Source organism: Carettochelys insculpta, chromosome 26 (genome assembly GCF_033958435.1).
Source record: "Carettochelys insculpta isolate YL-2023 chromosome 26, ASM3395843v1, whole genome shotgun sequence".
In the NCBI taxonomy this organism is placed as follows: domain Eukaryota; kingdom Metazoa; phylum Chordata; order Testudines; family Carettochelyidae; genus Carettochelys; species Carettochelys insculpta.
In genome coordinates this window covers 13,916,675-13,933,450 of record NC_134162.1, presented here as the reverse complement: position 1 = coordinate 13,933,450, position 16,776 = coordinate 13,916,675, and the positions used below count along the sequence as shown (strand labels likewise).

Here is a 16,776-nt window from a genome sequence, read left to right as displayed (position 1 = left end):
AGTTAAGCCCCACACCAGAAAAGAGAAGGCTTACCGTGTGCTAACGCATTGCAACTGACATCTTCATTTGAATGACTTCTCTTTGCTGCCTTCTTTTTTTTTTCTTTTTTGGAAACAGGAAATGTACTAAGCCGCAACACTTAACTCAGGTTCCTGTCTCTGCTCAGTTTGTGACGTGGTAAGAGAGGCTAGGCTAGGGCAAAAGCTACAACACTTGCTCCCAGGCCAGACCAGTTGTTTGGTTATCTTGGGGGACAAGCTGCATTCTACTATCTCCAGGCTTCATGACCGTCCATGTCTGTTTCTCCATTTATCAGCCGGTGCACCTTGAGGCTGTGCTCCATCCCAAGAAGCTGTGCAGCGCATGCTGTTCCTGATGCTGCCCTACTGTCTTTGGCACTCAAGAGGCAAGGAAAGCAGCATTACTTCTAAGCTGTCTTTGGGTAGTGCAGTTCAAACTTGAGCCATTGGACAGTAGGCCAGCAGCAGAATTCACAAAGATCAGAGAGACATGGGTGTTAATGTTGCACACCGAAGAGGTGCATTCACATAAAAATGGAAGTAAAGGAAACTCTAATACAGCCATCTTCCTTAGGACCTCTTCTTCCTTATTTTCTAATGATTTCTCCAGTCATGATGTTTGAGCCATGTCTAAACAGTGGTGTTCCCTCTAATTTTTTCCATCCTGGGGAGGAATAAATTTTGTTATGTGCACCAAGGCATATGCAGATGGGCACCAGTAGAAACACATGCTGCTGTCAATGGGCACTCTTCTAATCAGCTGGGTGGCCACCCAAGCATGCAGCTTTCAGGGACACTGATAAACAGTGCTAGAATGAAAACTGAGACCCTCCTGTAGCATTGTTTCTGGGGTTCACACATCCCAAAATAAACCCTCGCATGGACAGAATGATAGACTTGCTTTCCTTCATCGTGAAATCTCTTGCTTTCCTCTGTTTGCCCCCTATTGAAATCATCCTTCTTATGTTACTTTGAGTTTCTGAAAGTCCTGCAGGATTATTTGGCTGAGAGAGCTCCAATTATTGTTGCCAGAGGAGAATATCATGTGCCCTCCAGCATCACAGTAGTGTGTCAGCCTGTTCACTGTTGGGCCAGGAATGTCAATATACCTTTCCAGGTATGTTCTCATGGAGGATCGCCTCCTTGTTCACCTGATTCACTACATATGTAGTTCAAAGTTACCCTGGCTACCATGCCACACTGCAATGCTTGGCCCCCAAGAATGGGCTGTCCCATCTTCCTGCAATGTCTTTCAGCCATTATTGCTTTCTGAGGCACCCCCCATCCCATGGGATATTGTCCCACGGACATCCCTTGACGGGAATAAGGCACTTGCACTCCTTACATTGTGTTGGTACTAAGATGGGATACAGGCTGATTATGAACATTGATAAAACAAAAGCAATAGCATGTGGAGATAAGGAAATAGGGACGAAGGTCAGCGTAGATGGGATTGAACTAGAGAAAGTAGAGAAGTTCACGTATCTGGGGAACAACGTAACGTATGTTCTAAGCTGTAAGAAGGAAAGAGTGAGTTTGAAGACAATGGATAAGATATGGAAAAGCAAAGCAAAGCCATTAGCTTAGGAATGAAGCTGATCATCTTGAAAACGTGTGTATTCAGCAGCATGTTGTACAGATGTGAGACATGGGTGATAATGAAAGATTCAAAAAGAAGAATATTGACATTTGAGATGAGTTGTTATAGAAAGATCCTGAGAATAGGATGGATGCAGAAGGTCACCAACAAGGAATTATATAGGAAGAGTATCAGAGAGGTAGCCTTGTTAGTCTGTAAATTCGACAACAACAACAAGTCCTGTGGCATCTTATAAACTAACAGATATTTTGGAGCATAAGCTTTTGTGGGTAAAGACCCACTTCATCCATGTATGAGTCCTAGCATAGTTTTCCTGTAATATGTGGCGTGGGCAAAATACATGATACCATGGGGTGAAGTAAAGGCATTATCAGCATGAGGCCTGAATGATGTGCATAATTCACTCATGAGAAATGTGGCCCTTGCACACAACACACATTCACGTATGTATCAGTGAATGTGTAAACCAACAAGTATGCACCAGGATGGCAGATAATGCCAGGTGGCTCTAGCAAGCAGTTTTACAAGGGCTTTTGCTCAGCCTGCGAGTGAGCAGTGACTATTAGATGTTCCTTTTTGGTTGTGCCAGACTGCGTGAAGAGGCAGCTTCAGAAAATGGGTAGCTTGAGCCCTGCCTTGGACTTGCAATGACAGTCAATTCTGGAGGCACAGGTGCTCTCTGTGATCTAGGTGTTGATGTTAAACTGAGATTTCTGGGAATGACAGTTGCCCTGTGTGCTGTCTGATGATCTCAGTCTAGGACTGGCGTATGTGCATATGTAAAACAAGTTGCATTTGAAGTTGGGGAACCAACACCCGACTCTGCACATTCAGGAGGGGCAGGGCCTCAAGTAGAAGAGGCAGGCCAAGAGCAGCCAGCCTTCGAAGCCTCCAGGAGCACACCGTGCTGAGTCATTAAAGGGCCTGGGGCTCTGGACGCTGAGGCTGCTGCAGTGGCTGGGAGCCCCAGGCCCTTTTGTATCACTGGACCCCAGGAGCAACTGTGCCCTGTGCCTCCATCAGCAGGCCTGTTTGGAGTACACCCTCCAGGCTGTGGGAAGCTGCTGAGCAGAGTGGTGTTGGAAGAAGGGGAGTATATAAACCATAAAGACTGTTTTTGCCTAACAGACTTTATTACATGAAACCCACAGTCCCAGCCAGTTATTTCAGTCTTCTCAGGTGATCCATTTCCTTCCTTTAGTAAAGCAATTTCAGAAGAGGTCTTCTTGGAATTGCAGGAGGAATTAAACCCAAGGAAAGACTCCAGCACTATTGAACCCAAGAGGCAATTGCCTGATTCTCTCTCACCTGCTATGGATGAAACCACAATGAGGCTGCCCCCACTCTCCTTCAGCATTGGCGGGGCAGTGACTGTCATGGCCATGTAGCTGAGAAAGTTAATCTCCAGGAGTTTTCGCACGTGCTTAATGTCTTCACTGAAGTAGCCAAAGTGGGTGTGACCGATGCGATTGAGAATCAGTATGTCTAGGCCACCTGAAAGCAGAATGTGAGTTTGAGCCTTGGCTGGCATAAAATGAAGAACTTGTTCCGTGAACCTATGCCAGCAGCATTTGAACCCAGGACAGGCCCAGCATAGCACAGACCTTTCTTTAATGTTCATTAAAGGAGAAAACCCAATTAATGGATATGGTGGGTGGTTATTCTCCAGAGATTAAACACACCTCACATTGTGTGGCTGCAGTGGTTAGGGTATTCAAGTGTACCTCAGAAAACAAAAGCCCCTTTTGCCTGGAATCCCCTGTAGAAAATGACAAGCAAGCTGTGCAGCCATGTACTCTAGCATGTGCTGCCAGCAGTAGTAATAAGAATAATTGTTGGAAGTGTGTTTTTGAAGCGAACCCAGGAGATGTCAGCAATGCACAGAACAAGTTCACTGGTCCTTTCGTCTCTGGACAGTTGCATGCATAGCCTTAACTTCATTCAGAAGTAAAAATGAGCTTGGGGCTATAAGCTGCCAGTGCCCGTGAAAGGGGCATATGTATGGTGATTTCCAGACAGCAAGCAGATAACGTACCCCCATAATCATTTGGCCTCCTTCACCACATCTTCTGCAAGCACCAGGTCTTCCATACTGCCATTGGTATAGTGAGCAGATGCTGCGCCCAGCTCCAGATGCCATGTAACAACCGGAGACAAATGCAACATTTAGAGAGGGATTCCCCTTCCTTAGTCCTCTTAGAGTTTCCCAGGGACATGTGGTTCAGGGGGCAGAGGGGTTATGTTCTTCTGCTTGTGGGTATCTTGTCTGAGTCAGATTTGTGGCTGGTGTAAATGCACTGATGGCAATAAAATTATACCATGCAGGCATTTGGTGTCTGCCTGCAAAAAGTACAACAAGCACTAAATATCTGATTCTGCAAACACTTGGTGTAAACTGTAATTTTTTCATGGAATTTTGCAAATGGTAATTTTTGCACTACCCTTGTGTTAAAACACAGGAGACCCTGGAATAGCAATCAGATGTTGTTAAGGACATCTGTCAACCAATGATGCTGGAACACGTTTTACGCAGGGGGTGTTGAAGGCCAGTAGTCTTCACCTTCCCCCCCACTACTCACCTTAGTCCTGTCCATTCCCCTCCTGGCTGGCCAGAAGTGGGGCTCTGGCCCTGGGTAGGTGGATGGGAAACATGGACAAAGTCAAAGGGGCCGAGGCTGGGACCCCGTGTGCACGGTTGGGAGCAAAGCTACCAGTGTGGGGCTGGTGTCAGTTTGGGACCCTGCATGTGGACTCCAGATGCAGGGCTGTGAACAGAGCCCTGGACAGTCAGGAGCCAAGCCCTGGCTGTAGGGCTGATAGCCATTGGAACCTCATGTGCAGAGCCAGGAACAGAGAGAGCCCTGGGTGCAGGGCTGGAAGTAGTCAGATCCCCACATGCGGGCTGGGGAATAGCCTTGGCACAGCTTCTGCACTGGAGACTGCAAGAGCAGGGCCAGAAACAGAGGCCTGGGCATAAGATGACATGTGGGACCTGCATTAAAATCTGGGGATGCTGCAGTTCACCCCCCCAAGCTCCTGTGCCTGTGCTGTCAACTTTTCTTGTCAATATTTATAAAAGTAAACAATGTGAATGCTACAATTCTGTCTATCTTTTACAAATCTTAGTAACTAAAAAATTCAAGCTCTACTTAAAACCTGCAAGATGTTAGCACTCCACTTGGTCAAGCCAGCTCTGTGCACTTTTTTTTTCTATGAAACGATGTGTAAAGCATTGATCCTGCATTGCAATTCACTGATTGCCTCTGGCCCCAGCACAGATACCAGGGCAGACAAGTCACTGACAGAATCAAGGGCTAACACAAGCACAGAGCTTTTACATTCAAGTGTTTGAATGGGATAACAGTGAGAACAAGTAACAAGAAGTGAGAAGTCACAACACGCTCAAAATCTCATTGCTCAAAAGTGGCCTCTTCAAACAGACCTCAAAACTTTCAGTAACAGTTTCTTCTGGGCAGAAGCAACACATGAGAAACTGTCTGTGGAAAAGAACAGTCTGTGTACAAATTAACAAATGGAGGGGAGAGGGACGGAAGATTTGCCAACCAGGATCAGACCAGTGTATCATCTTGTCCAGAGAGCTGTGTCTCATGTCAGACAGCGCCAGGTACACCTGATGAAAACGTGAGAAATGCTTCAGTGGTCAGTGACAAACAAGCCTTAAAATGGCAGCTGGAGGGAGCTGAAAATAAGCTTTGGTTGGAAAATATCACATAACCGTCATTGAGTGATTTTGGAGCATAATCTCCACTGCATGCATCTGACAAAGTGGGTCTTTGCCCACGAAAGCTTATGCTGCAAAAAATCTGTTAGTCTCTAAGGTGCCACAGGACTTCTTGTTGTTTTTCTGGATACAGACTTAAACGGCTACCCCTCTGATAACTGAGACATTATTGCATCTCCACAAGCTGCTTGCAAGACAGAGCGTACATATCTCTTTAATCAAGTATCTGCATATGTACAGTAGATCTGTCACCATGGTGTGTAGGCACCACGGAAATGGTTGATTAGCCATTTACTTCCTGCAGATTGGCTTCCGTTTGTGCTGTGACCAGAACGTGGGCTTCAGTCGACGCCAGGGGATAAGCAATCTGCTTGCCAATTCCCTGGCTTGCTCCACCAACAATCATTCACTTTCCTTTCAGCATCTCTGCAGAGGAGTGCAAGGCAAATGTTACAAGTCACACTAAAATCACCACAGAAGCACCTGTGCCCAAAAGGAAACCGCAGTCATGCAGCACTTTGAAGACTAACAAAATAATTTATTAGTTGATGAGCTTTCTGGGACAGACCCACTTGTTGGGATCGGTGAAACCAATCATTCCTGTCCCGAAACATACAAGTGCATCCTTAGATCAACCCGTCCTTGTCCACTTAGTCTCAAAAGAAGAACCCATCAAGGGTGCCTTGGAAACTCAGCCAGAAATACAGTTTTAACGTATTCCATCTGAAACCCACTAAACGTGAGCATATGCAATTAGAGCAAACTAAAACAAAATGTTAGCAATTAAACTAACAACTCTAAAAAACTAAAATCTGAGATCCAAACGTTTAAAGGTTTACATCCAGTATTCACAACTGACGTTTGTTTCCCCAAAAGGACAAGCCTAACCCCTTCCCCCATTTCCTCAGCTGATGTACATTGGCATTGCTTTCCTTGACTGCAGTGGAGCCATGGTGGCCCCAGATTTTTCCACCAGCAGGACTGACAGAATGTGAAAACCTAGAGAGGGAGAAAAAATCCTCTTCTGTCCCTTTGGAGATGGCTTTTATCCTGAGCTGCATTTTGTGGCTGAGTCCCAGCATGAATTTGAGAATGAAAAAGTTTCGATTTGATGGTGCTCACCATTGCATCCATGTATTGTATCGTTACAGACTGCACCTCCTAAAACCAGCATTCTCTGGTTTGGCAACATGCCTCGTTGGGTGGGATCAGGGATGTTTCTGGACCAGAGAGCTAAGGGAGGAGGACAAGCTGAGCCAGCTCCCTGGCAGCCCTTTTGGGGGCAGCAGGGCTGGGGCCAGAGATGGCATCCCACAGTAGCCCTGCAAGGGGCCAGAGACAGAGTGCCAGCACTGATGTGCCTCGAGTGGGGCTATGGCCCTGGGAGCCAGCTGTGGTGGCAAGCCAGGGCTAGGAAGCCACAGCCGGAGGGCCGGGGACATTAATCGCCCCAATCGAGCAAAATCCCTTGCTTGGGATCACTGAGGTCTCAAGGATGCTGGACCAGGGAGGTGCAACCTAAACTAGCAGTAGTATCAATCACAGGATTCAAAGTTTGTGACTTTGTTGAATACAAACAACTTACTCTGGAAATTCCTGCCAGCCCTGAATAAACCAGCTCTGTTCACGTGCAAAGCTAGAACATATCTGTCTTTTTATAATACTCTGTAACTTGTTTTTTCCCAACGAAGCAATGCCATTGCAGGTGACATTCCTGGACATAACTTAATTTCAGAAGGCTACAGTCTGGGATTTGAAAAGCTCATGAAAACTGCAGCATGATCTCTGCGCAGGTCTGTTATGGCTCCCAAGTGTGTCGTTGTCTGTCATGTTTTTAAAGGATGTTTGCTTTAATCACTCACCTGGTTTAAAATCATCCTTTGAATAGAAACAGATGGCCAAATACAATCTTCAGTAACTGTCCCATCCTGCTACAGAAGAACAAGCACAAGAGAGTCCAGCCCTGCAGGCCTGAGCCCAGGGGTGCTGGAGCAATTCTTGTAGTAGGGGTGCTATCAGCAACTGACTCAAACTGCAAACCCTGTATATAATGGAAACCACTGCAAATCAGGGGGAGTGGTGTCACCCTCCCTTCCCCTTCCCCCTCCCCCACCCCTCCAATTCCAGCACCTGTGCCAGACCCCATCAAAAGCAGAGATGTCTGAATATTTTGCATACCATGGCAGCTTTGAAAACAAGTTTGACTGCAAAGGTCTCTGTCATAAACTTAGTTTGCTTTTTGTGCATTGTAGCAATCATGAGTCTTTAAATGACTGTGTCATTTTGGAGTTCCTATTCCTTCCTGTCCCTGTTTCTGCCATGGACTGTAGTGGTTGTTTGCTGAGCACATTGAAGGGAGGGATCCCTTCTGCAGGAAACAGCCTGCCTCTGAGAAAGGATGGGTGGGTTTGTGAACTTTGGTCAGGATATTTGGGTTCATATACCAGCTCTAACAGATGCTTTCTTGAGCTTGTCATTTAATCTATGTGCCGCAGTTTCCTTGTCTGTACCACAGGGATGATACCCCCCCCTACCGCCCGGGGGTATTGCGAGGGTAAAGTCATTAATAATTGGGAGTGCTCAAATGCTATAGGAATGAGGGTCATACAAGAAAGATGGAACTTTTTAGCATCTGCAGCACAAACTTTGGCGGATTCTGCTATACTTCATTCACACCTATTATTTGTATAATACCCAGCACACACGACACACTTTCTACTTGTAAAAGGACATGGTCCTTATGTTGCTGAGCATATTTAGACAGGTGATGCACACATACAGGGAAAGAATGCATCAGAGAATAGTGGACAAGCAGTCAAGTGAGACATGTCTTGTAGCTGTATTCCCCCGATGAGATCTTCTAACTCAGCGGTGGGCAATAATTTTTGATGTGGGGCCACTGCAGGAACTTGGAAAGTGGTCAAGGGCTGCATTCTATGGGATGTTAGCAGAGGAAGAGCAGGGTCTGAGATGGAGGTTGGAGTAAAGGACTGGGTGCAGGAGGGGCTGTGGGATCTGAGGGGAGAGGTCGGGTGAAGGATGGGTTGCAGCATCTGGGAGAGGGAGTATAGTGAAGGAGAGGATTCTGACCCGGGGGAGGTTGTGCAGGGTCTGAGTGGAGTTGTGTCCTGGGGTGGAGGTGCAAGGAATTAGGTTTTGACCAGGGATAGGGCACTGGGGTGAAACATCTGGAAGAGGGGTGTGACCTGGAGATGCGTAGGAGGGACGTATGGGTGCAGGAAGTGGGGATGCTGAGGATTTGGGTTACATGGGGTATAGGTACAGAAGGGGATGCAGAGGTTTTGTGGGGATGGGCTGGGGTGCCAGAGGCAGGATCTAGCTGGGAGGCACTTAGCTGGACAAGCTCCCAGCCTGCAGCCCCTTTAGTCAGGGTCCCTGCCTTCCGTGCCCTGGCATGTGCTCAGACCAGCTTCAGGGGCCAACTGGGCTGTTTGGAACTGAATGCTGGAAGCCCAAGCGAAGGGTAGCTCACATGCCAATGGTTCTGCAAACAGGTAGGTCCTATTGGCTAGAAACCAGCCAATGGGACCTGCTGGGGGCTGTGGCAGTGTGAGATGCCCCTCCCCCAGGCTGTCAGCATTCACAGCTGCACAGGTGGCTCTGCAGCTGGCTGTTCTGAGTGTTGAAGCAGGGCAGGCAGGGAGCTGGCAGGAGTGCCTATGAGTTGGATCTGATGACTAGGCATCCCAGTCTGGCCTAGGGGGTCACAGTTTGCCTGACCCTGTTGTAACTGCTAAAAAGTGTGTGTGTGGAAACCCTTCCCTTGGGAAACAGGGGCTGCAGTCTCCTCGGAAGAAAGCTTTCCCAAGGAGGTGTTTAAAGGTGGAGGGGAGTCAGTTCTGGTGGCCTAGACTAGCACAGGAGTTCTATGACGAAGGGAAAGAAGTGCACCAGCTCCTAAACGTCTCTACAAAATTAATGGGAAGTTATTGCTCCTAGTTTTCTTTTGGAAGTAATGGCATTTCAGGGAGACGAAGTGCAATGTTCTCAGTGCATTTCTGGGCAGGCCAGTACTGTTAGCCATTTCAGAACTCAGCTCTGAGGAACTGCAATAACAAGTCTGGGCGAGCTCAGGGTGAAACTCAAACATGGTGTGTTTTGTCATGACATGTTCTCCAAACACAATCCCATTTAAAATCTCATTCCATTGAAAAGCCTGTCTTTTGCAAACTGAAATGGGAAACAATCTGCATTCTGAAAAAGGGTTCCTCAGAGTGTGTGTCCAAGCACCTGGCACACATGGCACAGCTGCCTCAGAGATGTGCGACCATGTACAGTCTTGGAATCTTGCTTGTGAATACCTGTGTGATAGAAAATCTGCTCACCTTTAGAATCAGTCTGCATCCATCAAGGTTGATCCCCATTTTGACACTGCAAGTGCAGGAGGTCGGGGTGGGGCCCGCAAGAGACCTTAAAAATACCTTGCCTCAGCAGTGTCTTGGTGTAAATAAACAAAACATACACCTTAGATGCTTTGGAAAAAATCACACCTGCTTAACTAAAATGAGTTTTTAAACTCACATTGTTACACTGGAATGGTGATCATATTTCCCTGTGTTAAATATGGAACACCTGGGAAAATTACTCATATTCAAGCAAGTTCAATGGCAATCAATCAGATCTATTCAGTACAAATATTTAAATTAACACCAAATTGACTGAGCTCCCTTGTTAGAAGACCCCCCCATACTTTATGAAAATGGATTCGTGATATGAATATGTGTAACTTGGAGATGCTTTAGGCAAAATAACTCCATGTAACCTACCAATTTTAATAAAAAAAAGAAATCCTGATGCATGTGACAAAGCGGGTGTTTGCCCACGACAGCTTATGCTCCAAAAATCGGTGAGTCTCTAAGGTGCCACAGGACTTCTCATTGTTTTTGCCACTACAGATTAACACGACTACCTCTCTGATATTTGTTAACAATTTTAATGTTACAATCCATTAAAGTGGGCCATTCTGTTAATGACCTGAAAGTTTGCGTCTGACTGAAGAGGAATTTTCACAGCAGTTTAGAAAGAGAGGCTGCTGAACTCTTAGTTTTATATTCAAATTTGACACATTAACACATGGTTTGAACTGGGATGGGAATTTTCTAGGTCATTATAGGGGTTCTTTTGCATGCTTGGCTTAATCTAGTTCTTGACCTTCCTGCCCCCCGCCCCGCCCAGCCTTCTGCCCCTCTGCTCTCTGATTTGATCATCTTGATAATATTTTTCTGATCTGTCAACCTTGATTACTACTTTTGGGTCTCTGTGCCTTAAATAGTGAGTCTGTTCTGGTATGGCTATGGTCTGAAGAACTGGGTCTGTCCCACGAAAGCTCATCACCTAATAATTATTTTGTTAGTCTTTAACATGCTACTGGGCTGCTTTTTTGTTTTGATAGTATATAGACTAGCACAGCTTTCTCTCTGTTACTATGGTTAGGTCTTTGCCAGACAATGTTCCCTCGATTTGTTTTTTTTCATCCACATGTGGAATAAATTTTGTGTGTGCCAAGGCATGTGTGGAGGTGCACCAGCAGTAGAAACACATGCTGCTTGTTGTGGGTGCTCTTTAATCAGCTGGGCAGCACCTGAAGATCTTTTTGGTCCTGCCCAAGCACTCAGGTCACAAGGAACATTGTTGCCACAGTCCTACTGAGCTGCAGGTACAGCCCCTCTGAAAATCAGTCCACTTGGCTTTGGTGGCAATCCACAATCTGGAGAAATTGGAAGGAACCAGTCTTAATCGTAAGCACAGAGTGTTGTCTGTTAGCTTTAAAAAGTCAAAACAGTTTTTTTTTTTTTTTTTAAGACAAATGTAGCCAGAATTCCTCTAGGAAAATGACCTAGCCGCAGTGTGCCTGATCACAAGAACCATTCTGATATTGTCACCGCACTGCCTCTGTTCTGTGAATTTCAAATCTGCCTGCTGCAAGAATATTATCCGCCGGAAGAGGCGGGTATGGGACATACTATAATCCTTGCTCCTCTGCAAGGCTTCCTTTGTAGGCAACTGACAAATACTGGGCCCATACGTAGGAATTTCTGTGAGGGGGTGCTTTTTTGGTATATGTAGACTGTACTTCTTTTAAATATAAAGGAGTTCAAAATAGTCATGCTATGAGTGTGCATAAGAGAAGTTAATGAAAATATGACTGGAAACTGTGATTGGTAAATGATTTTGGTATAACAGGCTAAACATTCTATACAGAAATGAAGGTTTTATAGAAATTACCTTCTGTAATCTTGCTGTAATATTGTAAGTGAAAAAGAACATACTCCCTTGTCTCCTCCCTTTCCTGTTGCTAGCGTGCAAGCACACGCTGGGAAATCTATCAGGTGAAGGAACTTGAGTTTAAACAAAGGTCCTGTAGAATAACAGTAAATTCAAAACCTGGGATTGGCAAATGACTGTGAGATGGTTTCATTACCACTTGAATAGCTCTTTCACAGGTTCAATGCTCTGCTAAGAGCTTGGACAGGCTTCTTCTGTTTTAAGTTAACTAGATCCTCCCTGGAGGAAGCCAAGTCACAGAACAGCAATAAGAAGAAGCAAATGGGATGCGGGGGACACACATTAAGACTCAGTGGCCCTAAATTTTCAGGTGTCACTATGAGTGTCAGTGGGCATATATTCCTTGCAATGAAATAAGTCTGTGACTATTATAACATTATTATATTACTATGCTCCAAAATATCTGTTCGTCTATAAGGTGCCACAGGACTTCTTGTACTTCTCGAAGATACAGACTAACACAGCTACCTCTCTATTATAATAATACATAATAATTAATGGAGGCTCTTGGGTCCATGCATGGGCCCGTCAAGTACTTTGTAAGGATGTTACAAGAAGGAGGAATAAAAATTATTCTCCTTAACCTTGAGGGCAAGGGACTGGACTTGACCTCTTGTGGTCCGTTCTGGTTCCAGTGTTCTATGATCTTCAATGTTCTCTCTGCAGAGCTGGGTGAAAATCCAGGTTCTGTTTGCTCGTAGAAATGTGATTGGTGTGAACTCACCAAGTCCCAGTCTTTAGATTACACTACAAACCATTCTAGTGCAGTTTGTACTTTCTGCTCCTTCAAGGATGAAGGGATGGGGACATGCAGGTCCTTGTTGACCCACATGTAGACTCACCCCTGCCACATCAGGAGGTGCAGCCAGAGAAAACAGACAGGTGTGCCCTCGCACAGCTTCGTGCAGTGACCCATAACTGGCAAAGCGAAGTTCTGACAGCTCAGAAGAGGGCTGAAGGTTGTAATATCCAAAGCTTTGGAACTGAGACCCCAGAGCAGAGTGTGAGAGGTGCAGGACTGCAATCAAGAGAGCACTTGAGATTGAGCCTGAGTGACAGAGCTTCTATGTGGGTTCAGGTTTTGAACAGCTTGGCCAGCTCAGCAGGGCAGGATGGCAGTGCACTAGCAGATCAAAGAATGACACAGCAAATGGTACAGTAAACTTTCATATCCAGCAGCCCCTGGACCAGGGGGTTGTCACATACTCAAATATTCTGGCTAACAGACAGGTATGTCTAGCAATGTATAACACTAAAGAAAAACAAGATTAAATATTAAGGAACAAACAAAAATGTATGCAGAGTACTTTATTTACCAACTACAGTAGTACTGTACACTATAAACTTATACTGTATTTGCTGTATTTGTTTGTATTACTTTCACTGCACTTTACTTATGGAAAACATACTTACATTTTACTTATGGTTAAATTACTGGTTATTTGAAAGTTCCAGATGATAGAATGCTGGGTATGAAAGAGTTTACTATACTTCTAATCAGGGCAGAGTTGCATTGACAGAGCTCATGTATCAGAGAGGTAGCCATGTTAGTCTGTATCTTCGAGAACAACAAGAAGTCCTGTGGCACCTTATAGACTAACAGACATTTTGGAGCATGAGCGTTTGTGGGTAAAGACCCACTTCATTTTGTGGAGGGGGGAAGCACAGAGCTTGTCTATGCGGTGGTTGTCTCTGGTCAGTCCTGTTTGTATCTCTCAATCACCAGTGGCCAGTTAATAATAATTGTAACTCACACTGGATATAGCTATGAAAAGTTGCATGGATTAGTCATTTGTGAATATGAGATAAAATAAGAATGTATTTCTTCATTCTTCCCATTACACGCTCCCACACACCTAATGAGAAGAAAGATGGAGATTTCCACACACCTTCTGATTTTCCTGCCCACTCTTGTTTTGTTTCTTAATGGCTACGTCTACACTTTGAAAAAAATTCCAAATGGCCATGCTAATGGCCAAATTGAAGAATACTAATGAGGTGCTGCACTGAATATTCCCTAGGGACTCATTAGCATGCCGCCGGTCACAGCATTTTGAAAGTGCTGCGTTTTGCTCGTGCGTGGCTGGTCCACATGGGGGTACTTTTTGAAAGGAACCTGCAAACATCTAAATCCCCTTATTCCTAAGGGATTTTGATGTTTGCTGGGTCCTTTCGAAAAGGACCCCCATGTGGCCGAAACGCGGCACTTTTGAAGTGCCATGGCCGCTGGCATGCTAATGAGTCCCTGAATATTCCTTTCAATGCCTCATTAGTATTCTTCAGTTTGGCCATTAGCATGACCATTTCAAAGGTTGTTTCCAAAGTGTAGACACGGCCAGTATGGCAGTCACTAATGAGGCTAAGGAGTGAGGCCACATCTCACTTGTTAAAGGTCTCCAGGCTGCGAGCCGCTAATATATCCAGCATTACTTCAGCTTCCTTCATCACATGCGTGGCAAATGCCTCATCTCCGGGCTGCTGTTTAGGTACTGTGCAGAGGCTGTGCCCAGCTCCAGACACCATGTGATGACCTGGAACCCGTGAGTGGATTGTTTTAGAAACCCATGTTCAGCATTCCCTCTAAGATTTTTCCATCCGGGGCGGAATAAGTTTTTGTTTGCTGAACTATGTGTGGATGTGCACCACTAGTAGTCTATGCCACACCTGGATCTCTCCTGGGTGGCATCCCAAGCATTTAGCTTATAAGGAGCCTGGCACGTGTTCCATTGATAACCTGAGTGTGTTACATCCATCACAGGATAGACATGGCTTTGTGGATAGAATGAGAGCGTTCTGCCTGCCAAGTGTTGCTATGTTGAACACACTGGCTCTGCCTTTAAACAGTGGGGACAAAAGGATCTGCAAAGGGGATTGGAGGCTTCTGGGATGTCAAAGTCTGTGTCCAGGTTGAATTTTTCTAGTCCAGCACCTGTGGGATCTGACTGGTGCTGAACTTGAGAATTTGCCGGACCACAGGAGGCCAATATTGTATAGCAGCATTACCAAGACTTCCACTGCTTACTGGGCTCTTAAAAGATATTGAGGGGTAAATTATAGGCAGGCCTGGTGGCTGTAAACAAGTTTCATGGGACTGTGGGAAACCTGGCCGTGCCCATGACAAGTGGACATCTAGCTAACTAAAATCATGCCAGACTCTGAATGCTGCCACACCAGAGAGGTTCAGCATGTACCTGAAAAGTCACCCTGCTGGCAGAGGTAACTGATGACAGTTTTACTCGGGTGACAGACAACTGATGACAGACAATATTACCCAGAGCAGCCTGTTGACTTATCAGCACAGTCTACTGTGCAGTGGAATTCTGGGCCTGTAGGGTGTGTGTATTAAGGAAAGGACATGCTTGTGTGTTGGTGCACATGCATACAAACTGTGTGTATGTGAGTGCGTGTGAGCATGGAGACCAGCCCACTTGGCTGTATAAGAAGGAGAGTGCCTGTGTGTGCATAGGCATGAGCATAGATATGCACATGTACTTGCACACTGACAAGCATGCATGTATGTTTGTGCATGTATGAGCATTGCCATGTGTGCTGGTGTGCATACCATGTAATTGCAATGGTGAGTGTGTAGGCACGTCCGTCTGTCTAAATGTGTGACATGAGACTGGCCTTCAGGTGCACAATACTTATGCTACATCTTCACTAGGCAAAACAAGTCGACCACAGATATGCAATTCAAGCTGTGGCAATTACTTGGCCATCCTTAGTGAAGGACAATGAGAGACTTTGACCCCCCTTGCTCCTTGCATCTCACAGGGAGTACATGGGTTGACTGCTACCCGTGAGAGGTCAATTTCGCATGTCCATACTAAATGTACAAAATCAAACCCTGGAAGATTGACCCTGAGTGGGTCCATCTTCTGAGGTAGTGCAGACAGTCTTATCGTCTGAAGCTCGGCTTCCATCCATGTTGTGACCAGAATATGGGCTCCCATCCATGCCAGGTGATGAGCCATCTGCTCTCCAATTCCACTGCTTGCTTCAATAACACTCACTTGCTTTCCTTTCAACATCTCTGAAAAACAAGGCACAGGGGTGTTAATTTACCAGGAAACCAGAAGAAGATTCCATTGCCTTCCCCTTCTGCCACCCCTCTTCCTGACTCCCACACACACACATTTTAGTGCCCTCCAAGGGGTCAAGAAAACAAAGTGGACAGCAAGCCAGTTCAACCTGCCCAAACTAGCAGGCTTGTCTGCACCAGGCAAGTGATCTGCCTTGTCCCGAGAAAACTGCAGTAAGGTGGAAGACAAATGCTTTTCATTCCTAATGTGAATAAAGCAATATTTGCAGGAAAATGGCCAGATTTTTTTTCAAACTACCACATTGCAAATCAGGACATGAATTTTAAATTTTATGATAATTAAAATGTCCAGCCATTTTATAAAAAACAAAGTTTTAATTTTTAAAAAAAATGTATTTTTAAAATACCTTTTTTAGCTCTTCTTTTTTTTTTTACAATCTTAAATTATGTGAAATTGAATGTTAAACTGGCCACGCCCCCATAAGTCAAAATCATACAACTCCCACTTCTATTTAACTATTTAATTATTTTGTTACTGGTCTGATGTAGTTTGAAAGCTCTGCCCAACAGAATGTTCTATTATCTCCAGTGTTAGAAATGCCAAGATATGTTTCACTTCAGGCTCTGTATGTGTCCTGTGTAAAACATTCAAACATGGCCTTTTCTGTTTAATTTTAAAACATATTCCTTTCTAATAACCTACCAGGTTTAAAATCCTCCCTTGTTGAATAAATACAGCCGGCCATGGCCAAGCCTGAAAAGGGAATGACAGTCTTTCTCAAGAGACCCATCCCATTGCAGGATCAGGGAAAATAAATCATGAAAGACGGGGAAGCAACAATGCTCCAGACAGAAGCAGCAGTGCCTAGAGCCTTTATAAACCTGTTAGTGAAATGACTGCAACTGCTGAAGGTTTAACCTGTGGAGTATGACAGTATTGGGGCCATCAAAACCTTTAATTTTCAACTCTTGGCCTAAGTGATGGGTTCACTTTGGGTGCTGGCCAGCTAATTGAATATCTCTGGTCCCTTTAAAATACAGATTTTTGCAAAATACCCTGAAAGA

At 45.2% G+C, this 16,776-nt stretch overlaps 1 protein-coding gene across 1 annotated transcript; it reads right to left on the bottom strand.

The window, feature by feature from the left end:
* Positions 1-1,530: 1,530 nt before the first annotated feature.
* HSD11B1 (hydroxysteroid 11-beta dehydrogenase 1) lies at positions 1,531-16,502 on the bottom strand. The gene is made up of 5 exons (XM_074977263.1): positions 16,415-16,502; positions 15,575-15,702; positions 3,674-3,772; positions 2,930-3,140; positions 1,531-1,535 (listed from the first exon to the last, which is right to left on the bottom strand). Exons 1-5 carry the CDS (start codon positions 16,500-16,502, stop codon positions 1,531-1,533), a joined length of 531 nt encoding a protein of 176 aa, XP_074833364.1.
* Positions 16,503-16,776: the final 274 nt, after the last annotated feature.

What these genes read in the sequence shown, in the direction of transcription:
- HSD11B1 (XM_074977263.1), bottom strand. Translation starts at nt 16,502, where the DNA reads ATGGGTCTCTTGAGAAAGACTGTCATTCCCTTTTCAGGCTTGGCCATG. An exon ending in GGATGGAAGCCGAGCTTCAG is followed by an intron (nt 3,773 to 15,574) that starts ACGATAAGACTG and finishes TTGCATTTGTCT; the next exon opens with CCGGTTGTTACATGGCATCT. An exon ending in CAGAAGATGTGGTGAAGGAG is followed by an intron (nt 3,141 to 3,673) that starts GCCAAATGATTA and finishes ATGCCAGCCAAG; the next exon opens with GCTCAAACTCACATTCTGCT.